The 25,542-nt window shown below is 42.9% G+C and overlaps 1 protein-coding gene across 1 annotated transcript in view; it reads right to left on the bottom strand.

The window, feature by feature from the left end:
* Window positions 1-25,542, bottom strand: part of FAF1 (Fas associated factor 1) — a 559,433-nt gene that overhangs the window by 290,862 nt on the left and 243,029 nt on the right. The window contains exon 8 of the mRNA XM_033916532.1: window positions 4,864-4,950. Within this exon, the coding sequence (XP_033772423.1) occupies window positions 4,864-4,950 (87 nt within the window). The remainder of the gene's footprint in view (window positions 1-4,863; window positions 4,951-25,542) is intronic.

The raw sequence follows: 25,542 nt of genomic DNA, 5'->3' as shown, positions 1-25,542 counted from the left end.
CTGATCGGGGACAGGGGACGGACGACACACACACACACACATTACCCTGCTGCAATCAGCTGAGCTGACTGTGGTGGACAGCGGATTCACCCAATTGGCAGGAGGAATGCCCACTCCCTCCTGCTGCCTGACACCCAAACCTCTGACACCCCCCAATCGCAATAGGCAGGAGGGATGCCCACTTCCTCCTGCTGCCGCCCCCCCCCCCCCCCGATAGATAGCAGGGATACCTACTCCTTACTGCCACAGCCCCCCAAACCTGATACCCCCCAACCACAGACACCCCTGAACTCCCCACTCCGGCACCCCCTCAAACCTCAACACCCCACCCAGGCACTCCTAAGCCCACCTCGACTCCCCCTCCCCCATACCTTTCATAGTCAGGCTGGCCGGAAGGATACCTACTCCCTCCGGCCGTCAGGCCCGCTTCTTCAAAATGGTGGACCTCCCCTTCCTGGTGCATCCTGGGATGCACCAGGGAGGGGCTTAAGGCCCTGATTGGACCAAGTGGCTAAGGACCCACCCACAGGAGGGGCCTTAGGCACCCAGGCCAATCAGGGCCTTAGGCTCCCTTCCCAGTGCATCCTGGGATACACTGGAGGGGCCTAAGACTGAAGTAACAAGGAAGATGGTATATGGGATTAATTGGCAACAATCCCAAACTGTGAAGAACCCCACAAAAGAGTGCCTAATATAGGGCAGGAGGGTAAAGGGTCTCAGAAACCCGCTTGACTTAGGACATGAATGGCCCTGCGCCGCTTCCTGAATGGCTGCCAACATTTCTCACGGGACTCACGAGAACTGATGGCAGTCATTCAGAGAGTGGCACAGGGCCAGGTAGGAGTGCAGAAAGCTCGCTCCTGCCAATACGCGCTGGATCACCAGGCTATAAGGAGAATTTAAAAAGGTATGGGGGTGTTTTAAAAAGGTACATGGGGGGGGTGTTAAAAAGGTACTGGGGGGGATTTAAAAAGGCACTGGGAGTGGTGTTTTAAAAATGTACTAGGGGTGATTTAAAAAGGTACTAGGAGGGGATTTAAAAAGGCACGATGGGGGGGTGTTTAAAAAGGTACTGGGGGGAGGGGTGTGTGGTAAAAGCCTACTACTAGATCACCAGAGGAGGGACAAAGTGCAGAGCCTGGCAGGGAGTGAGGGGGGCTGGGTGCAGCGATTGGTATATATTACTACACAATTTGGTTCAGAATGGGTTTTTTCTTGTTTTCCTCCTCTAAATCTAGGGTGCATCTTATGGAGCGGAAAATACGGTACTCGTAATACTGCCAGGATGAGAAATAAAACAAAGCATTGATACTCTTCGACTGTGTATCTGACAGCAGAATCCTCCAATCATAGAACAAATATCAAATGTCAATCTGAAGAATGGAAATAATTTCCTGTAGTTGAAATAAAGCACGAACAGCTAACACATTATTTGCACAATTGTATTAGTTTAGATCAGTGGTTCCCAACCCTGTCCTGGAGGACCCCCAGGCCAATCGGGTTTTCCGGCTAGCCCTAATGAATATGCATGGAGCATATTTGCATGCCTGTCACTTCCATTATAGGCAAATCTCTCTCATGCATATTCATTAGGGCTAGCCTGAAAACCCGATTGGCCTATGAGTCCTCCAGGAAAGGGTTGGGAACCACTGGTTTAGATATGTACTGGTTATCTCATAGTCCAATCCCTTGTCTTGGGTCTAGTGGACTATTGCAACATCCTCTACCTACCATGCCCTGCAAACATGATAAAACAATTACAGACTGTACAAAACACAGCTCTCAGATTGATCTACTTGCTAAGAAAATTTGACTACATCACCACTGCCTACCTAGATTCACACTGGTTACCTATACAAGCACGAATTCAATTCAAATTATACTTTCTTTTATTCAAAGCAATAAATGGCACTGCCTCCACTTACCTACACAACCGCCTATATCAGAACCTTACTACTAGACAAAGGAGAACTCAGACCCCATTTACCTACCCCCCATTCAAAGGCACTCAGCGCAAGATGTTCAACCACCTACTAGCGACGCAAGCAGCGAAACTAGACCACTCCATCTCCAACTTGCTGATATCAACGAACGACTTCAAATCTTTTCAAAAAGAAATCAAAACCCTGCTATTCAAAAAATTTATCCAGCTATCTTAACGCTTCCCCTTGTCATCCCCCCCCCTTGTAAATTCCCCCTCAAAGTCTCTTCTACTCTTGCAATTTTCTCTTCAAAGTCTCAATCATGTAAACAGCTCCCTAAATTGTAATTCTCCTGGAAGTATCCATTTATCTTTTTGTAATCCTAAATCCATAATTGTAACTTTCCTGGATATGTTCCAGTTAGCTTCTTTTGTAATCCGCCTAGAACTGCAAGGTACGGGCGGAATAGAAGTCACTAATGTAATGTAATGTAAGTTTAGGTAAGCTTATATCTAAATTCTAATGAAGCAATAATAGCCTTGAACATTTGGAAAGGCAGGCTCAAAATTCAAATTAACAGTTGCCCAGTTGGTAATTCATGGCTCAGTATTACAATCTTTCTTTGACCATGCATGATCTTGTACATGGGATTTCTAAGGGAAAGGAAGGGATCATAGATAGTACAGATGGGCCAACAGGATAGAAACATAGAAGATGACGGCAGAAAAGGGCTACAGCCCATCAAGTCTGCCCACTCTACTGACCCACCCCATTAAGTCTGAGTGCTGATGACTTAGTTCCATAGCTCGACCTTCGTAGGGATCCCACGTGGATGTCCCATTTATTCTTAAAGTCGAGCACGCTGGTGGCCTTGCAAATTTACATTACATTATATTAGTGATTTCTATTCTGCCTTTACCTTGCGGTTCAAGGCGGATTACATAAGAATTGTTATGAAAATAAGAGGTACATATTGTTAAGATATTTAGAAGTAATTAAGGAATAGTTTGAACATTTTCTAATTTGCTAAGGAGGAGTTCGGAACATGTTTGGTTGTGTTATTTGGTTTTATGTATTTTTAGAAGACTAGGGTTTTTGTTTCTTTTTTGAAGGTGGTCAAAGTCAGCAGATTGATGAGTTGGCGGTCCAGTTTCGCTGCTTTTTAGATGGGTTTCTGATTGCTTACTGACTCACATTAACATATCTACTTCACATAGCACAACACTTCACTAGATATTTAGTGTAAAGGTCTATGACACAGGAAATCTGGGGAACAGGTCACATCTGGGCAAGGCAGGGAGGTGATGTTCTTAGGCTTAGTAGATCTAATCTTATAGTAAAACCCTATGAATCGCATATTACGTTTTGTGCAATGTGCTCCGTACTCCTCCACCAAGGTCATACGCTGAAAGCAAGGACCATAAATGGAATTGAAGGGAACCATCATCGCACAATTGTGTTCCCACCTAAAAGCCAACAATCAGTTGGCTTTAAACATTAACGATCTTGCCACTGTGCATATGTCCGTGCACAAATGAGTACTGCAAACTGTTCAGAATCTACAGAGGTTCAGCTCATGTCCGTCCGAATGGATGGATAATTTTACAGCACAGATTTCTAATTTTTCTTTTGGCAAATACAGTGGTGCCTCACACAACGAACTTAATTCGTTCCAGGAGCAAGTTTGTTATGCGAAAAGTTCGTTGTGTGAAACGCGTTTTCCCATAAGAATACATGTAAAACAAAATAATTCGTTCTGCAGCCCTACCCGCCCGATCGCAGCGTTCCGCCATTTCCCTCCCTCCACCTCACCTTATATGCAGAGTTTGCCAGCTTTCTTTTTCACCCAGCCGCACGCTTTCAAAAAGCTGTGCACGCGCAGCTGCTGGAGTTGATCAATGTTCTCCTCTCCTGCAACTTCCTATTTCCGGTTGCGTCAGAGGAGAAGATTGAACAACAGAGCATCTGCGCATGTGCTGCTCTTTGAAAGTGTGTGGCTGGCCGAAAAAGAAAGCCGGAAAACTCGGCATCTAAGGTGAGGTGGAGGGAGATGATGGAACACTGCATTCAGACAGGAGGGTGCTGCTGTTCCCGGCTTCGGCGAGAGTAGTTCCGCCCCCCCCCCGGGCCCCTCGGGCGACTTCGTTGTGTGAAACGAAGTCCGTTGTACGAATCAAGACAAGAAGTTCGTTGTGCGCAGCGTTCGCTGTGCGAGGCGTCCGTTATGCGAGGCACCACTGTACTTGTACTGGGTGGGACCTGTATTGGATTGTGACAGCGTTCCAGATAAGGAGCAGTACTGTACTCCTTTATGCACGGACAAATAAGATTAGATCTTCTAAGGAATTCAGCATTAAGTTGATTAATAGCTAATGTGAATGTTGAAGCATTTAAAAACATTTTCCCCCCAGTATTTCAGATAGTGTTCGTTAGGGAGTCACTTGGAAACAAACAGGAGAAACTGCCTTCAACACCAGTGAACAGCAACCACCACAACAAAGGTGGCCAATTAGTGTTCAGTCTCTTTTATTATGATGGACTCGACACGATTGTGTTTCGGCCTACGAAGGGCCTGCCTCAGGAGTTTGCAGCTCGAGTACCTAGCGTCTACTGCTGCCCGCGGTTAATAGAAAAAGAAAAAACAAACCGCGTGCAGCAGTAGACGCTAGGTACTCGAGCTGCAGACTCCTGAGGCAGGCCCTTCGTAGGCCGAAACACAATCGTGTCGAGTCCATCATAATAAAAGAGACTGAACACCAATTGGACACCTTTGTTGTTGTGGTTGCTGTGGTAAGGGAGTTACAACATGCCTACCAGGATTGTCCTATGAACAGTGTGAAGGGTTGGGCTGGTCAGATATTATCAACCATCATCTCTTTCCCTCCCTCCCAAAGAAAGGAAGAAAAGACCTGAGTAATCATAAATTAAAATATTTACTCACTGAGTCATCGCTAGCAGTAGATGGCCAGCCTTCCCATAACTGGTGGCGAACAGGGATGCTTGTAAGGTCATACACATTTCGTTTTACCTACATTAAAAAAGAAAAAAAAAAAATATATATATATATATAGTTCTGTTAAAAAATATTTGTTTTTATAAAGCACTCCAAAGTATGCAGCACCTGAAAATGAGATCAGTCCGTCATCCAAGTTCATTGGTTGTCAACTTGCATCTACCCCCTGTAAAAGTCATTCCTGTGGTACTTCATGTGGTTCTGTTTCCATGCTCTGTACTGAATCTATTGCAGGGCTGTGGAGTCAGTACATAAAACCTTAGACTCTGACTCCTTTCTTTATATATCTATATAGGTGTTGTACTACATGCAAGGTATGGCTTCTTGGGATTTGGGTTTAATTTATGTTTATCATTTTTGGTCAGATATTATGGATTTGGCATTTGTGTTCTGAGTATGCAACCAAGGTATTCTGTTAGCATGTAGTAATTTGGCTTGTTCAATTGTCTTGATAGTGGAGGGGATATTTGTGAGGGTGGAGACAGGAGTTTTGATGATCCTTGGTCTGCATTTGAGATTTATAAAATGACAGATGCGTAGAATATTTCTTTTTATACTTTAATAAAATGATTTCAATATAAAATCATAACTATTTGAGGCTTGTGCGGATGGGATCAGAAAGTTCATGGGGATGGGGACAAACTTTGCCCCTGTGTCATTCTCTAGGTGCCACTTTCAAAAATATAAATATCATAAGACATATTACATTTGTAGTCATCAAAAAATGTTATCAAAATACATTCTAAAAGTAAATCATATCCCTGAAAAAAATATGGGTTAATCAAATTATCTGTGAAATAAGAAATTCATAATATTTGCATGACATATAATTGAACTCTATTAGGAGTCAGAGTTGGAGTTGGCAAATTTTCACTGACAGACTCCAGTACATGAGAATCTCAGTTATTCGGCACCCCCGGGGTTTGGTGGATACTGGATAACTGTTTTTCTGGTTAATTGAGAGTGTGCTAGAAACCTTGTCTAACACACACTCAATTCCCCTCCCCCCAAAAAAAAGCATCAGCACGGCAGCGGTCCTGAGTTGCAAAGCCCTCCTCCCTCAAGCCCCAGAGTGGCAAAGGCAGTCCTGAGCCGTGAACTCCCTCCCTCTCTCTCTTCCTTACCCGAAACGCAGCAGGAGGCAGCCTCAAAAAACAGGCTGCTTGCAACCAGCCCTGGCAGGGCCTTTCCTCTGATGCGATTCTATATGGGACGCTCATGTGCGATCCTCAAAAGCCGTTTAGGCGGCTGCTAAGACCGGGCATCCTACACACACTTTAATCGACCACCACCTAGCACTTACACATATAAATGCAAATTACTGGTGCCTCTGACAGTGAAGGAGTCTGGGACTGGTTTTCCTAAGTGTTGAACCAAGTTTTCTCTTTAATAAAATGCTGAATTATGTTTAGCTGCAGACCTAACTTATCTCATGTTCTAGCCTGCCTGCCCTGGGGTGTGTTAGCTTGGGCATTCTAGCTTCTTATGGCTATCTCAGCATAAACGACATGTAACAGAAAGACTGCAGGGCTTAGATAAGTGACCTGCTAGTGACCTGCTAGTGTGAGCTTAGGACCAATGATTGTTAAGAAAAGTAACATGTGAAAAGTTTTTTCTAGAATTCAATTGTATAGCCAGAAGAATGTATAAATATCTCTGAAACTTCCTGGTTTCGGGACTTCTGAAGCCAGCTTGGGGCTCAGGGGTCCGCATATGCTGAATAAAACATCTGCGCTTTCTTCAAGTCTCTAAGTTTTGTGGCTGCCCAAAGTAACCTTTCAACAGAAGTGCTAGCACTCTGTAAACTGTGTGCGCACTTGGTATCTAATAGCTTACATTATTGTATTGTACTGTACATGATTGTATGTGATAATCTTAAGGTGGCCAAACAGGTTGAAAAAGTGATGGTGAAAACAAGAAGGATGCTAGGGTGAACAGGGAGAGAGGTAAGACAGTAGGAAAAAGGAGGTATTGATGCCCCTGTATAAGACTCTGATGAGACCTCATTTAGAATATTGTGTACAATTCTGGAGACCACACCTTCAAAACGATATTAAAAGGATGGAGTCGGTCCAGAGGAAGGCTACTAAAATGGTGTGTGGTCTTTGTTATAAGGCATATGAGTACAAACTTTAGAGGAGAGGCAGGAGAGCAGAGATAGGATAGAGACGTTTAAATACCTACCCGAGTCAAGTCTCTTTCATTTGAAAGGAAGCTCTGGAATGAGATGGCATAGGATGAAGTGAAGAGGTGATAGGCTCAGGAGTAATCTAAGGAAATACTTTTTTTTTAAAAGAAAGGGTGGTAGATGTGTGGAACAGTCTCAAGGATGAGATGGTAGAGACAGAGGCAGTGTCTGAATTCAAGAAAGCGGAGAGGCATGTTAGATCTCTTAAAGAGAGGAAGAGATAGTGGTTACTGCAGATGGGCAGACTGGATCGGCCATTTGGCCTTTAACTGCCAGCATGTTTCTATTTTTCTAAACCCAACCACCCCAACTGGAAATCTTAAAAATCAAACCCAGTCTCCGATGATCTCAATATCCAGCAATCATCAGATCTGTGTTTCCTGCCTTCTATCATGAAGTTTCATTCAGGTTTTCTCAGCCCAAATTTCAAGGCAAGCTATTCCAGATTTAAGGAACTGCAACCCCAAAATGCATGAGTAATCTAATTTCTTTTTTTTTTTTTAATTCTTTATTCATTTTCAAAATTACATTAAGTGTTAAATATATTCATTCAGATTAACATTAACTACACCACTTACAAACAATAGAAGGAGGCTATTAAACTCTTTGAAGGGAGCACGTCTCAGGCAATTGGTGTTGGACCCAACAATGGATCAGGCAATACTGGACCTGTTGCTTACCAATGGTGAAAGTGTCACAGAGGTCTCGGTGGGAGACACATTGGCCTCAAGCAACCATAACATGATATGGTTCAATCTTGGGAAAGGCTTCACTAAACCTGCCACACTGACCAAGGTCCTCAAATTCAAGGACACAAACTTCCAAGAGATGAGTGATTTTGTTCACCAGATGCTACAAAGCCAAGCAGAAACCGATAGTGTGGATGAAATATGGTCAACTCTGAAAGCCACCATACAGGAAGCGATAAACCGTTATGTTAAGCTAGTAAGTAAACGCCGTAGAAACAATAAACCACAGTGGTTCACTGCGGAGATCTCAGACCTCATCAAAGAAAAGAAAAAAGTATTCATCTCTTACAAACAATCAAAGGAACAGGACTCCAGGGCAGAATATCTGACCAAGTCAAAAGCCGTCAAAACAGCAGTCAGGGAGGCTAAATTCAACATGGAGGAATCTCTAGCAAAGAACATCCAGAAGGGAGATAAATCATTTTTCAGGTATATCAGTGACAGAAGTAAAAACTCAGGGGGAATAGTACGTCTAATGAAACCAGACGGAGACTATGTGGAAAAGGACTCAGAAAAAGCCCAACTGTTAAATAAATACTTCTGCTCTGTCTTCACCCGAGAAGCTCCGGGGCATGGCCCTCAGTTACAGACAAGGGCTGACTCAGTTGACCCATTTAGCGATTTCAAATTTATGCCCAACAGTGTCCACGCTGAGCTGTCCAAGCTCAAGGTTTACAAGGCAATGGGACCGGACAACCTGCACCCCAGGGTACTCAGGGAATTGAGTGATGTCTTGGCGGAGCCGCTGTCGGTGCTCTTCAACCTCTCCCTTAGTTCAGGTAGCGTCCCGTTGGACTGGAGGAAGGCTAACATCATTCCACTCCACAAGAAAGGCTCCAAGACAGAAGCAACAAACTACAGACCAGTGAGTCTCACATCAATAGTGAGCAAACTAATGGAAACTCTTATCAAACACCAATTAGATACAATCCTGAATGAAGAGAACCTACGGAACCCCGTCAACATGGATTTACTAAGGGGAGATCCTGCCAATCCAACCTGATCAGCTTCTTTGACTGGGTGACGGGGAAGCTAGATGTTGGAGAGTCCCTGGACATCATATACCTGGACTTTAGCAAAGCATTCGATAGCGTGCCTCATCGCAGGTTATTAAGCAAGATGAGTTCCATAGGATTGGGCGACACATTGACGAAGTGGGTTGGGAACTGGCTTGGAGGTAGAGTTCAAAGGGTAATGGTGAATGGCACCCCCTCTGAAATGACGGAGGTGATCAGTGGAGTGCCCCAGGGCTCTGTCTTGGGCCTGATACTGTTCAATATCTTTATAAGGGACTTGGCAGAAGGGCTCCGAGGTAAGATAACATTATTTGCCGATGACGCCAAACTAAGCAATGTAGTGAGTAAAAGCACAATAGATAAAAATTCAATGCCCGACAATATGATGCATGATCTACTCTTACTAGAGAGCTGGTCTAAGACATGGTAGCTCAGCTTCAATGCCAAAAAATGCAAAGTTATGCACCTGGGTACCCAGAATCCATGCAGGACTTATACCCTTAATGGCAAGATCCTAACAAGAACGGTTGCAGAACGAGACTTAGGGGTGATCGTCAGTGAGGACATGAAGGCTGCCAATCAAGTGGAGCAAGCTTCTTCCAAGGCAAGACAAATCATAGGTTGCATACGCAGGGGTTTCGTCAGCCGTAAGCCTGAAGTCATTATGCCTTTGTATAGATCCATGGTGAGACCGCACCTGGAATACTGTGTGCAATTCTGGAGGCCACATTACCGTAAGGATGTGCTGAGGCTGGAATCGGTCCAGAGAATGGCCACCCGGATGGTCTCGGGACTGAAGGATCTCCCGTACGAAGAACGGTTAGATAAATTGCAGCTATACTCGCTCGAGGAGCGCAGAGAGAGGGGAGACATGATCGAGACGTTCAAGTATCTCATGGGCCGCATCGAGGTAGAAGAAGATATCTTCTTTTTCAGGGGTCCCACGGCAACAAGAGGACACCCGTGGAAAATCAGAGGCGGGAAACTGCACGGTGACACCAGGAAATTCTTTTTCACCGAAAGGGTGGTGGATCGCTGGAATGGTCTTCCACTTCAGGTGATTGAGGCCAACAGCGTGCCTGATTTTAAGGCCAAATGGGATCGACACGTGGGTTCTATTCGCAAAGTAAAGGCAGGGGAGGGTCATTAGGGTGGGCAGACTGGATGGGCCGTGGCCCTTATCTGCCGTCGATTTCTATGTTTCTATTACATAAAAACATATCCCTTCCCTTTTCCCACCCCACCCACCCTTATATTCCATTATCATATAAAACATGTAATAATAAAATTCCCCCCTCCCTACGTTTAGTATAGCTCCCTGGTTCAAAAGAAGATCCCTATCAGATGTACACCGTGGAAACTTATTAGCCAAACCGCTCAAGCCGCAGCAACCCAGAGCAGGAAAAGGCATCAATGACAGGAATCTAGCATTCACTGCCACATGGTCACATCCTGCTGTATAGCAGATAGAACTGTAAAGTACTATATTGTAGGATTATATTACATTTTAATAATATTAAACAAGAAAACCAAAACAAGTTCCTACTGAATATTTCAAGAATGTATATCAATAGAAAAAGGCAGGGTAAATGTATGAAGGAGCAGCCTGTGAGTAATTTAGTGCTACGGAGGCTTTAATTACTGAATTCTGTATTGCATTACAATCCATCATGAGCAAACACACGCAAGCCCTCTTCAATGAAACAGGAAATATGAGCAATGGAAAAACTTGGGAATTCAATCTGTTTTTCTCTCTCCATCATATACACCTGTGAACCACCAAGAGCTGGACAGGCCCTTTGATTTCATCTATGCAATGAGGACTAAAGGGCTAGAGATTAGCTCCAATCCTCACTTAATTTGAGCACACATTTCCCTTGGTGATTGTTGACAGCAGGCCAACCCACAAAGCAGTATTTATTTCAGAGTTATAGGAGTGTTAACAGTAAATATTACCCACTTACAAGGCACTTTATTCCATCCAAAACGGAACTATGAGGGGTGTTCAATAATTTATCTCCCCGAGTGTGAAAAAAAAAGTAGCAAGCGTGTTGAAACAAGTCTGTGCATGTTGTGACGTGTCTAAAGATTACTCATGCATAGTTGCGGCTCAGTGCGAGTCTAACATTCCAAAAGACAGGATGTCAGGAGAGTCCTCATGTGAATCAAGTAAGAAACGGTTCGATCTGGAGCACCATTCGATGATAAAAATTTCTCACAAAAGAAGGGAAAAACAAAGACGACCCATGACTGCAGTTTATGATGAGTCTGCCCCATCATCCTACAAAGTAAAATTTTGGAGCAAGCAGTTTAAGTGGGGTAGAGTCTACTCTGAAGATGACCCTCACACTGGACAGCCTGTGGAAGCAACTTCCACAGAAATGTGCAAGGAAGTTGAGGATTTAATTTTGTCAGTCGGACGAATTTAGGTTTTCCAAATAGCTGAAGAAATGGGCATCTTGGCAGGTACAGTTTGGAAAATAATTCAAGAAAAGTTGGGCATATCCAAAGTTAGTGCAACATAGGTTCCAAGAAATATGACATTATTTTATTTAATTTCTTATATACCGCTATACCGTGAGGTTCAAAGCAGTTTACAATAAAGATGCATTAAAGATACAATAAAATAAAAATAAATAAAGATAGGTACTTGGAAGTTCTCTAACTGTCCCAAAGGCTCACAATCTAACTAAAGTACCTGAGAAAACAATAATTAAAATGATAAAGATAGAAAAGATTAAAAAAACAGAGATAGAGACAAGATATGAACATCCCAACAATTCCAGTCAGACAATAGGATCTGATGTTAGAAGTTCTTAAAGTTTTCATAGTCTTTCCATGCTTTCTCAAATCCCCTTTGACTTCTTTTAAGTCTCCCTTCTCCAAATTGTCCAGGAAAAAGTAGATGTTGTGATTTTTTACTCTGGAGCAAATTTTTCATCGGCGTCAATAATTCTCTTGAGAACTCTGCAAGCAAGTTAAAGGCAGCAGCTATTTCTTCTTCCCCAATTGCTTCTACAGTTCACCGAGCATCTCTCTAATGTTGTAATATAACTTTCTACATGTTGAACGTGATCGTGTCCTGAGGCATGCTTGGCTTTTGCGCATTTCTTCATTTTATGTAATACATTTCGGACCAAATCCAAAGCCTCCTCGATGCCGCTCACGGTGCTCCGGCAACTGACCATCTTGGTGGTGAAGGAGGAGGTGGTGGGCGAGCTGTAGTCCTCCTGCGCCTCCGAGATGAACTCTTTCACAGACACCAGTTTGGCCGTCATGATGCTGCCTGACCGGGGGAGGGGGGCGGCCTGGAGGCTGCAGACCAGGGCCTTCTCCAGCAGCATCTCAGCGTCAACATGACCAAAGCAGACACCACTCAGGCATAACATAACTTGGCCCCCTCGACGCCATCAGCTGTTCCATATCAGGACACCGCCCACACACTGAACCACGGAGTCCCGATATCGATGAGTCACAAACAGAGAGCAGCAGCCTCCGTGATCCAGCCTTAGCCAGCGCGAAGAAGAAACAGCCAGCAACTACCAAGTAGCTGAAAGGCTAGTCTGTTGGGCAGCAGCCAAAAGGCCCAAAGACATCCGCCAACATAGAGGAGGAGACAGCCAGCACCATACTGGAAACACCGGCAGAAAGCAGAGCCCGAGCAGAGACAAGCGATGTCGCACCCTCCATGAACTAGGGAGGGGGGATCGGAGAGAAGCTCCAGCAAGAATAGGTAGGCCGTTGGAGGTTTTCCGCTGTTAACGGTCAGGCAGGAGGACTAATAGTAAAACTTAAAGATTTTGTTTGAGCAGTTCAAAAGAAAAAACAAAATGGGTTAAATAGTCAAAATAACAGAATAAGAGTGACAAAAAAAAAATAGAAAGTAAAAAGAACAAAAATAAACGAAAAAGGTTAAAAGATGATGGGAGGTAACACAATGCCGTGTCTAGCCTGGCGCCATCTACATCATTATGTCAGAAGGCCACGAGGCTCCAGTGCTATTCGAACTTGGAGATGCTCCATGAAGGCAAAGTGATTTGTTTTCATCTTTTGGGGACTGGAAATGAGACTTGGGTCTATCACAGAGATGCTGAATCCAAAATGGAGTCAATGCAGTGGAAGCATAAGTCATCCCCCACCCCAAAAAATTTCATGACAGAATAGTCTGCAGGAAAAATCATGGCAACTGTCTTCTGTGATGATGGACTTTTGCTTCTAGAGTTCATGCCACACAAGACAACCATAACCGGGGAGAGGTACGCCAACACAAGGATCACTTTGCAGGAGTCAATCAAGGAGAAAAGACAAGGAGAACTCACAGCAGGCATGCTTCTTCACGACAATGCACCAGTGCACATGTCACGACAATCACATGCTGCTATCTGAGAACATGGGTTTCAGCAACTGAGCCATCCACCCTACAGTCCTGACCTGGCTCCTTCAGATTACTTCCTGTTCCGAGTTTTGAAGAAATTTCTCCGTGGACAGTGGTTTTCAAGTGAATTTGTCAAGGAAGCTGCGACGTCCTGGTCTGAAAGTCAAATAGAAGAATTCTTTTCAAAGGGGTTAAAGTCATTGCAGGAAAAGTGGATATGGAGCTATTGGGGGACTATATTTAAAAATAAAACAAAAATTTTTTGAAGACTCTTTTCTTTCCTACTGAGATAAATTAATTATTGAACACCCTTTATAGGTTACTTAGTGCTGACTTAAACATATACAAGGCAATGCTATAAAGTTTGTGCTAAGAGTTATGTGCCAATTACGCGTATAATTCATCAGAATGGCATATACGTCTGCAAGAACACACATCTGTCAAAATTCCACCCAGCACTATTCTCTAAATATGCATGTATTCTACATATTGCATACACAGAAGAGTCTGGATTGAACATGAGCCAGGTTGAGGTATTCTATATGTATCTGCAGCATTTAAGTGTGAACACTTACACCACTTCTATGGCTGACGTAAATGCATGTGCGTAACACATTTTCACTTATTCTATATTCTTTTTTTTAGTTCAATTTATTTATTAGAATTTTACAAAAGCTTTAAATAGGTATACAATGGAAACTACCGTATTAAACTGTAGAGTAATGCAGAATGTAATAATAAACATGTTATAAGAAACTTTCAATTCAAGAACACCATATAGTAGCAAATGAAATTATACTTGGGTCTAATTATACATTCATAGATTACGTGAGGAATGGAGCACATTATTTCGTCATGTGATTTTCGTACGTAAAAATAAACCAATAGGAGACCATAATGAATGTTGACTGACTAATGATAAAGTATTACGTTTTTCTGCTTCATATTGTTCATATCACTTATACACTTCCCCCTCCGTATTTGCGGGGATTAGGGGTAGAGCCGGCCTGTGAATATGGAAAAACCGCAAATAATATTCGGGCTGGTTCTGCCCTTATCCTCTGCTTCCCCCGGCTATTTTTAGCCCTGTGAGCACCCCCCCTCCCTCCCCTTAAGCCTTACCTGGTGGTCTAGCAGGTTTTCAGGCAGGAGCGATCTTCCCATGCTACTGCCCCATGCCGATTGCTCACAGGAAATGGCTGCCTTGAGCTCCCGTAGTCTCTTGAGCCATTTCCTGTGAGTGATCTGCACGGGGCAGGAACGTGGGAAAATTGCTCCTGCCCCGAAAACCTGCTAGACCACCAGATAAGGCTTAAGAGGGGGGGGGGGGGGCTTACAGGGCTTAAAATAGACTGAAAAACGAAAGTAATTTTTTTCATTTAAAACCACGAATAAGCGGAATTAGAAACGATACAGAGAAGGGCGACGAAAATGATAAAAAGGATGGCTCAGGGCTGATATGATAATGGTCTACTGAGTGGAGTGGAACGAGTACATGTGAATCGCTCGTTCACTCTTTGCAAAAATGCTAGAACTAGGAGGCATGCGATGAAGCTACTAAGTAGTAGATTTAAACTAAAACGAAGAATATATTGCTTTGCTCAACGGGTAATTAAACTCTGGAATTCGTTGCCAGAGAATGTAGTGAAAGCAGTTAGCTTAGCAGGGTTTAAAAGAAGTTTTGTTCATTTCCTATAAGAGAAGTAAATAAGCCATTATTAAGATGGCTTAAGGAGATCTACTGATTAGTCTTAGGATAAGCAGCATAAAAGCTGCTTTCTCCTTGGATCTAGTTAGGCACTTGGGACCTGGGTCGGCCACTGTTGGAAACAGGATACTGGGCTTGATGGACCTTCAGTCTGTCCCAGTATGGCAACTCTTATATTCTTATGTTCCTGCTGGGTTCCGACTTACAGGAACTCAGTTAATAGAAATGCACCTCAGGAAAAAGAAATACCGACTTGCCTTTAAAAATATAGCTTCCAAGCCATCCTGGTTTCTGCAAAATCATAAACCAGCATTATAATTAAATCATGCGCACCTATAGGACAGTCACCCCCCCTAAAATTCAGATCTCGCATTCTCTACATACCAGTTTCATTCTACACTCACATGCCACCTGCTGAAATGAACACTATTTTCCTGCGTTCACTAACTTGTCTTTAATTGCAGTGATTTCAATAACATTCCATGCTTTTCTATGCTTGAAGGGAAGGCCTCCTTACAGTGCTATGCCAGGATGATGTGCTGAACAAAAGTGATCAAAGTTGAACCAGTTTTACCACAAGTATTCTACCAAATTGTTCTACCAGATGGACTTCTGTTGCACCACTTATCACATAATAGACTACTAGGGGTGTGGAACCTTTTGGCTTCCCTGGGCCGCACTGGCTGAAAAAAATGTTTCTGGAGTCGCGCAAACGCTGCAGCAAGACAGAGGAAGGAGCCGGTAAACACCCGGGGGCAGCAGAGGAAAACACTGCATCGCCCTCAACCAGGGCCACACAAAACACTTCACGGGGCCGCATACGGCCCTCAGGCCGCAGGTTAGACACCCCTGGATCATATCTGGGAAGCCACTGTGCAAACCATTAACATCAGAAGGTTGTTTTTGAAAAAAATATTTTTATCTACTCTGCCAAAAGCTAAAGTTATTTTTCAATATTTATGTTATTTGGTCTGAAAAAAAGTATATCCATCCTTATATATTTAATACCACGTAAGTAAAAAGGAGAAGTCAGTTATGTCAGGAGTTGGATTAATAGACCAAGAATTTTGCTGTCCAGTCCCTCCTTTAATTTGGCAGAGCTTTCTTCCTAAAAAAGAAAAGAAAATAAAACCCCCAAAACCACCTCAGTAACTCAGTACACACATCACTGGTTCAAGCTAGGCTTAAAGCGTGGCTCTCACCCAGAGGGGGCCTCCTCTCCTCGCCTTGAAAAGAGAAAAGGAGAATAAGCCTCAGGCTCATTCCATTGAGAGCTATTCCTTTAAGCTTGCTATTTTTACAGTGTTCATTTCTCAAATTCATCCCAAAAATCATATCGTAGTGCAGCAGGTCAAACTTTGTTCCGTCTAGTGCTCCCATCAACATGAAACATTAATAGAGCTGCCAACAAGATTAATGTAACCATTACAAACAGTGAATTCAGTGGGAAAAAAAAATCCCATTTATGTAGCAGACATTCTTTTCAGATGTTTGCTTTACAGTATTCTTGTAATGGTCAGCCCGATGCTTCTGGAGAGCTAATCTTAAAAGGGACTGGTGCTGTAGAAAAAGATGTGATCTGGTGATCTCCACTCCGAAGATCTTCTACACAAGAATATTTTTCCATCCAAGGCAGAAATTTACAGAAGCAACACTTTCCCTTCTTAATAAATTTGAATGTATTTTGCCTTTTACTACCTCTGGAAAAGGTGGGAGAACATAAGACCATAAGAAATGCCTCCGCTGAGTCAGACCTGAGGTCCATCGTGCCCAACAGTCCGCTCACGCGCCGGCCCAACAGGTCCAGGACCTGTGCAGTAATCCTCTATCTATATCCCTCTATCCCCTTTTCCAGCAGGAAATTGTCCAATCCTTTCTTGAACCCCAGTACCGTACTCTGCCCTATTACGCTCTCTGGAAGCGCATTCCAGGTGTCCACCACACGTTGGGTAAAGAAGAACTTCCTAGCGTTCGTTTTGAATCTGTCCCCTTTCAACTTTTCCGAATGCCCTCTTGTTCTTTTATTTTTTGAAAGTTTGAAGAATCTGTCCCTCTCTACTCTCTCTATGCCCTTCATGATCTTGTAAGTCTTTAATCCAAATGAGTTAATAGCCATCAATTTTAACATAACCATCGATTTTAACATATAAAGACCAAAACAAGCATCACTGACACCGATGCTTAGATTCTCAAAAAACCACGTAAAAAAATAAAATAAAATAAAAAAATCGACGGGCTGCTATCACAGCCTTTACAGTAATGATTTAAAAAAAGCGAGTCATTCTCCAAAAAACACTCATGCAAATGAGGCTGGCAGAGGGTAGTGAAGATTCGTAAAATTTGCATGTTCCCATTGCTGGTGATAGTGATGGGCACATGTTGGTTTTTTTTCATTTATTCTGCACAATAGCAGTGGGAGAGATGCCCATGCTCTCCCGCCACCATGCAACACCCCCCAGGAGTTTTGTTCCAAACAATAGAGAGAAGTAAAGGTATGGATTGAGGACCAAATGGCCGCTTTGTAGATGTCCTCAATAGATGCAGATTAGAAATGCGCTACCGAGACAGCCATAGCTCACACACTTGGCTATTACACGGCCCTGCAGTGTCAGCCCAGCCTGAGTATACATGAAGGAGATACAGTCTACCAGCTAAGTAGAGATAATTCTCTTGGTAACAAACTCCAAGTCTGTTAGGGTCAAAAGCCAGAATGAGATTTAGTCTGGTCCAAGTAGTATGCCAGAGCACGTTTGTAGTCCACTATGTGAAGAGCTGCTTCAACAGGATGGGAATGTGGCTTAGGAAAAAAAACAGGCAAAACGATAGATTGGTTAAAGTGGAATTCCAAGATGACTGAGTAGGAATTTTAGATGAGCTCGGAGCACTACTCTGCCATGATAGATTATTGGGTAGGGAGAATCAGAGACAAGTGCTTAAAGCTCACTCACATGGCATGCAGATGTGAGGGTTATGAGGAAAACAACTTTCCAAGAAATAAGTTTGAAAGAGCAAGTTGTGAGTGGCTCATAGGTTGACTTCAAAAGAGTAGATGGCACCACATTAAGATCCCAGGCAACAAGTGGAGGCCTGATAAGATTTGGTGTGGTACAATCCTTTCATAAACCTAGCTACTAAATGGATGAACAGCTAGAGGTTTCTTGTCGAAAGGAGAGTGAAACGCACTGATAGCACTGAGATATACTTGAACCAAGTGGGGTTTTAGAACAAGAGTCAAAGAAATGAAGAAGGTAGTCCAGGATGGATGGATGGAAGTGGATATGTCACTGGTTCAAGAGAATGCATTGCACAGCAGGAAGAAAATCTCATCTATTTGAAAAGGTAACATCACTGAGTGGAAGGTTTCCTAGACGCTTCAATGACAGCGGAGGCTGCAGTCAAGGCAAAAAGCATTTATTTGCTTGGTAAAAGAAACCATGCTGTTAGTGCTGATAGAGGGTTGGGATGAAGAAGGTCTCCATTGCTCTGCATCAGGAGTGGTTGCAGCTTGCATGGTTCCTTGGACAAGAGGTCTAGGAGAAGCGGGAACCAAGGCTGACTTGGCCAATGAGATGCTATGGTGAAGTTTGAGTAGAGTTTTTCTGATGAAAGGTATTGGAGGAAATGCATAGAGGAATCTGTCTCCCCAATCAATGGAGATCATTTGAGAAAAGGGATATTACCGGTAGTGTGCCGCAAGGTTCAGTCTTTGGACCTGTTCTTTTTAACTTTTTGTAAGCAATATTGCTGAAGGGTTGTCTGGTAAAATTTGACATTTTGAGGATGATAACAAAATCTGCAATAGAGTACACAACCCTGATGGTGTGGATAACTTGAGGTAGGGCCAAGCGAAACTTGAGGAATTGTCTGAAATTTAGCAGCTAAGATTTAATGCTATATGACATGCAAAGTCATGCATTTGGGCTGCAAAAAACAGAGGGAATGGTACAGTTTAGGGGGGTGAAGAACTTTTGTGTAAAAAAGAGGAGTGGGACCTGGGTGGGATAGAATGTAATGATCTTAAGGTGGCTCAAACAGGTTGAAAAGGCAACAGTGAAAACTAGAGGATGCTTAGTTGCATAGGGAGAGAAATGGACAGTAGGAAAAAGGAGGTATTGATGCCCTTGTGTAAGACTCTGGTGAGATCTTCTTTAGAATATTGTGTACAATTCTGGAGACCACACTTTCAAAAAGATAAAAACAAGATGGAGTCAGACCAAAGCAATGCTACGAAAATGGTCTGTAGTCTTTGTCATCAGGAGTGTCTACTCTATTGCATATTTTGGTATCATCCACAAAGAGGTAAATCTTACCTGACAACTCTTCAGCGATATTATTATAAAAAAGTTAAAAAGAACAGGCCCAAGAACCGAACCTTAAGGCACACCACTGGTAATATCCCTTTCCTCAAAGCAATCTTCATTGACCACTACACTCTTTTGCCTTCCACTTAAGCCAGTCCGTCACTTTGGGGCCCATATGAGGGAACTCAATTTATTTGTTCTCTTAGGCTTCAGCAGCTGGCGTCATGATTGTAGCAGGTTTCAGGGTCTTGCCGCGTCTGTGTAGAAAGAGCCAACATTTCAGCCATCATGCTGTGGCTTTCTTCAGGGTGTGGGATATTGTCAAAGGCTTTGCTAAAATCTAAATACACCACATCTAGTGTTCTCTCACTATCCATTCTCTGGTCACTCAGTCAAAGAAACTGATCAGATTTGTCTGACAAGACCTAACTTTAGTGAATCCATGTTGCTTTTTATCCTGTAATCCATTAATTTGCTTACCACAGAAGTCAGACTTACTGGCCTGTAATTCCCTACTTCTTCCTTACTTCCACTTTGGTGTAGAAGGACCACCTTCGCCCTTCTCCAGTCCTCCAGTACTACTCCTGACTCTAGAAAAGCATTGGAAAGGTCAGTCAGCCTAGCCACCAGAACTTCCCTAAATTCCTTCAGCACCCTTGGATGTACGTCATCCGGCCCCATTGCTTTGTCTACCTTTAATTTATCTAGCTCCTTACGAGCACAATCCTTTGTAAATTGATCTGGGTCCACTACTACTCCATCCCTATTCATATTTGTCTTCTATGGTCCTGCTCCCGGCGCTTCAGCCATGAACACAGAACAGAAATATTTGTTAAGCAATTCAGCCTTTTCTTTATCAGCTTCTACATATTCCTCCCCTTCACTTTTGAGTCTCACATTGTCACTTTTGCACTTCTTCCTATCACTGATATTACAGAGATTTGCATTGTTGAGGAGGAGAAGGATCAGAAGGTATACCGAAGGACTTTTCTGCTGAGTAGTCTGGCAAGTCCTCATCTGAGTAGCTGGAGATAGTCAGACTCCTCAAAGTACTTCCTTCTAGGTGAGACAAGGAGTGTGCATCGAGAGGAGGGTCAACTGTGCATCGAGGTGGAGGTTGATATTCCGAAGCAGGAGATAACTTCTCTACTGATAATGAATGCATCAAGTGGGTCCTCGTCAACTCTGATGCTCGACATCAAATAGAGGTGTATAATCTCATCCTTGATTAATACTCCAATGCATCCACTGGCTTGGCTGAGGCAGACATGGAAGCCTTTAATGCCTGTGAAGACTGTGACTGCAGTAGCCCTGAAAACTCTTGACTGAACAAAGCCAGGATCTCCTCCTGGAGAGATCATGCCAGTACCAGAAGAGGCATCAGCATGGACTAGTCTGTGTGGCATGGGAGACCTCGATGCCGAGGTGTGAGGAGACATCATCTGGATGGAAGGAGAATGGTCATTGTTGCATCAATGCTTATTGTGTGCTGAGGAAGTCAACACCTGGGAGGACACATTTGAATGCCTACAAGGGAATAAATGTTTGTGCTTATTAGCTTTCTTACATGCTACATCTTTCGATAAACCAAGATATTAATGAAGATGTAGAGTCCCTCCTCTGCAAGGAGCCAATGACCAAAGCTTTGGATGTGGTTATTGATGCACTCAGCACGTATGTCTATGCCAAGGTTATAAGAGGCCAAGTGTTGGGTTCCGAGTTCCCCACCATGCTGGATGTCTATGCCGAGATGGTACCAAAATTTTTTTGAATTAAAGTTTCCAGGCTTTAAGTGACGGAGACAGAAGGCACAGTTAATATCCCAATGTTCATGACTGAGACTCTGGGCACACCAATTATGCGTGTCAGAGCCTGAGATATATGTATGAGATAACAATGTGGATGGGGCAGCATGGTTTGAAGTTGAATATGAATAAAACTGAGATTATGACTGTGGGGGAACTTGATATTGAGGGTTATGGGACTACAATTATTGGTAAAGAGTGAGTTATTGGTTCTTGGTGTATGTTTGGATTTTTACCTTTCCACGAATAAAGCATATTGCTAAAGTGGCACAAGTAGGATATGCCCAACTCCATATCTTATTTAGATTGAAACCGATGCTTCTGCCCGTAGATTTTCACTCTACTATTCAGGTGCTTCTATTGGCTTGGATTGATTATTGTAATCTTCTCTATCTTGGATTGACAAAGAAAGCATGTAAACCTGTATAACTTCTTATGAATTCAGCTGCTAAATTGATAATGGGAATCCCTAGGTTTGCCCATATTACTTCAGTTTCGATAACTCTACACTGGTTACTTCTTCAGCAGAGGATTTGTTACAAGGCATTACCAGTCGTTCATCAAATGTTGTACTCCTCTTCTACCTGTTTTCAGAATTTGTGGGAAGTTTATCATCCTGCCAGATGTTTGCAATCTGAGGGAGGGATGTCACTAATCAGTCTGAAAGAAAATGGGATTCGTTATGTAAAATCTAAAATGTCTATTTTTCCCATTGCTAGTAAAAATCTCTGAAATTCAATCTCAGGTACAATGAGAGTAAGCAAAAATCATATGTCCTTTAAGAAGTTATTGAAAATGCAATTATTTGTAGAAGCCGCTCTCTAAACTCTGTGGTTATTGTTTTGTTTTCTGATTTTCTGCTATTTTGGTATTAAGAGAAATTTGTTGTGTTATGTTTGTTTGTGTTTTAAGACTGTGTATGTAATGTTTTTGTACATCGCTTAGTTTTAAGTGATTCATAAATTTTTTAGATAAATAATTTAAATACAGCAATTATTAAGATGGCTTGAGGAAACCCACAGCTTATTGCTAGGATAAGCAGCATAAAATCTGGTTTTCTCCTTGGGATCTTGCCAGGCACTTGGGACCTGGTTGGCCGCTGTTGGAAACAGGATGCTGGGCTTGATGGACCTTCAGTCTGTCCCAGTATGACAAATCTTATGGTCCAATTACATCGACAGCATCTTTGATATGGAAGGGAAACAGCCGACACTAAATAATAATAATAATAATAACTATTTTTGTATACCGCAGTACCAGAATAGTTCAGAGCGGTTTACATGACAAGAGACTGTACATCTACAGCGAAATTTACAAATAAGTCAATCAATCAATAATAACTTAGCGAGTCGGGAGCAGGCAAGAAGGAGATAGAGAGGTTATAAACAAGTCAATCGGCGTGGCTTAGGAAGTCGGGTGCAGGTAGGTGGGAGGTGCAGGAAGGTTGGAGGTACAAGGCATAGTTTAAAGTAGAGTTACAAGGAGGGCGGGAGTCGGAGATATTTGTCAAAGAGATAAATTTTGATTGACTTCCTGAAAGTTTGGTAGGAGGGAGAATTAGAGATGAGAGTGGATAGACATTTGTTCCATTTGCATGCCTGGAACGCCAGGGATCTGTCGAGGAATCTCTTATAGATGCAGCACTTTAGGGACGGGAAGGCAAACAAGTGGGTGCTACGTGTGCGGGTGGGGCCCGGACGGACAAAGTGATCTGATAGGTAGATTGGGGACAAGCCTGTTAGGCTCAATGGTCCAGGAAGCTTAAGTGAAAAGTATCCCGAAAACAATCAATGCTTCCAGGTAAGAAAAGAGCCTCGAGATGGCCCTAATGCCCAAAACCAAAAAAGTTAACAAAATTAAAATAAAATTGGGAAAAATACTGGAAGGTGATAAAAACAAAGAATTATGACAAAAACTATTAAAATAAGGACGGGAAGGTAGAAAAAAGTTGAAACGTTTGGACAGGCTGAAGAGAAAACAGAAGACAGATTTTCAGCTCCGCGGAAAACAAAGAATTACTGGTCCCACAAGCCAACGACAGGCAGAAAGGCATGGGCACTGCCAAAAATTTTAATTGACAGTAAACTTGATAGTGTCCTTACCAGGTTCCATGGTTGACATCTTTACGTGAAAATATTATGCCTGCTTGTCCTTGAAGAACTGACCTACTGTCACATGAAGCTGATAGAGTTAGACTCATCCATTTCAAAGTGATCGGGATCAAGGGGGGTGGATGATACACAAGAAAGCACAAACTGCAGCACGCAAAGTTCTACTGAACCGAGGCGAAAAACTGTTTAGGAAGGAAGAGAAAGTGAAAAAAACAGTTTGTGCCTTTGAGCACATCACCGGTGCAAAATAATTAATGGCATTTTAGAAGGAGATAAAATTCTGCAAGAAAAAAGAATTCAAAAAAGATAAAAGGTGCTGAAATAAGAGCAGCGCTAAGAAGCTATGAAAGACGACACAGTATAAGAAAGAATAAGAAAGCAAAGCAGAGATGGGATAATCATAAGATCATCAAATTGGCCAGAAAACCAGATTGACTCAAAATCCATTGCGGTATTTCTTCTACAGCCCCTAGGCACTTCCCAATTGCTTCCTCTACTCTGTGCTTTTGTCACTAGAGATTCCAATCTCAGAGGAAATCTATGACAGGTTTAAGAGGTCAGAGTTAAAAGGTTTGAACACATACGCTCAATGCAGTCACTAAAAAACTGAATTCAACCTAGCCCTTTAAATCTATGCATGTTAGGCGAATACAAGTAGTGCTTGCTCAAAAATCATTACTTATGTACAGAAACTGAACTAAACTAAAACTGAAATTTGTAGATTGGATCATCTCCATAAATTGGAGCTCGACTCGGTTAACAATCATTACAGTATAATCTTGTTATAACGGACTTCAAGGGACCTGGAAAAACGGTCCGTTATATCCAGAGTTACATTTTTTAAAACTTTATTTAGGTCAGCTTGAAACAACGTACAATCAATGAACAACAGTCTCTGCACAAGCGTATCAGCCACATCAAGAACAAAACTCAGCAAAACATTGGTCTGGCACGAAAGGATCGCAAAACCAGAACACTAAGGGCTCCTTTTACTAAGGTGCGCTAGCGTTTTTAGCGCGCGCGCTAAACCGTGCGGTACGCTTCTAGAATAACGCCAGCTCAATGCTGGCGTTAAGGTCTAGCGCGCGGGGAAATTTAGCGCCCGCTATTCTGCACATTAAGGCCCTAACGCATCTTAGTAAAAGGAGCCCTAAAAGATGTTCCAAAGCAGGGGTGTCCAACCTGCGGCCCCGTGAAGTATTTTGTGCGGCCCCGGTCGAGGGCGATGCGGTGTTTTCCTCTGCTGTCCCCGGGTATTTACCGTCTTGCTGGCTCCCTCCTGTGTCTTGCTGCAGCGTTTGCGTATTTGTGCGGCCCCAGAAACATTTTTTTCGGTCAATGCGGCCCAGGGAAGCTAAAAGGTTGGACACCCCTGTTCTAAAGCATTACGTCGTACTGTACTGGAAAGAAAAATAATCTGTCATTTTCTTCTGGGCTGCATTTTGATACTATATCACCGGCACGCCACGCGCCTTGTAGGCGGAGCCTGCGCGTCCGTGATAGCAGAAGAAAACTACAGCTAAAAGCGGCCCCGGGGACCAAATTGGTTGTCCGTTATATCCGAAAGTCCGTTATATGCAAGTCCACTATATGCAATGATTTTCTGTATGTCTATAATGGCACACAGCCTTGATCAGCGGACCTCGTCCGCTATAGGCGAGGTTCCATTATAAGCAAGTCCGTTATAATGAGATTATACTGTAGTTAGGAATTACAATAAGGCAAAAGACAAAAGGAAATTGCAGACCGCTAATATAGACAAAGAAAAACCTATTTGACTTGTACGTGTAAACAGACTTTTCTGTACATGTAAATCTTTTGAAATTGCCTCCTACACTGTAACATAGTAACAAAGTAGATGACGGCAGATAAAGACCCCAATGGTCCATCCAGTCTGCTCAACCTGATTCAATTTAAATTTTTTTATTTTTTCTTCTTAGCTATTTCTGGGCAAGAATCCAAAGCTTTACCCGGTACTGTGCTTGGGTTCCTACTGCCGAAATCTCTGTTAAGACTTACTCCAGCCCATCTACACCCTCCCAGCCATTGAAGCCCTCCCCAGCCCATCCTCCACCAAACGGCCAGACACAGACCGTGCAAGTCTGCCCTACATGTTTCAAGCAACTATCTCTTTTCATGTGAGCAGGGCTACAATAAAAATCTTGATAAAAAAGAGAACAGTTACTTATACTACTACTGTTTATCATTTCTATAGCACTGAAAAGCGTACACAGCGCTGTACAATCAAGCCACACACAACAGATGGTTGCTGCTCAGAAGAGGAAGAGTAGGGTTGAGGGAAGATCAGCTGAATGAGAAGAAACCTCTAGCTTTTTCCTTCCTAAAATCAGCTC

Source organism: Geotrypetes seraphini, chromosome 12 (assembly GCF_902459505.1).
Source record: "Geotrypetes seraphini chromosome 12, aGeoSer1.1, whole genome shotgun sequence".
Lineage (NCBI taxonomy): Eukaryota > Metazoa > Chordata > Amphibia > Gymnophiona > Dermophiidae > Geotrypetes > Geotrypetes seraphini.
This window is presented reverse-complemented; position numbering and strand designations above follow the sequence as displayed.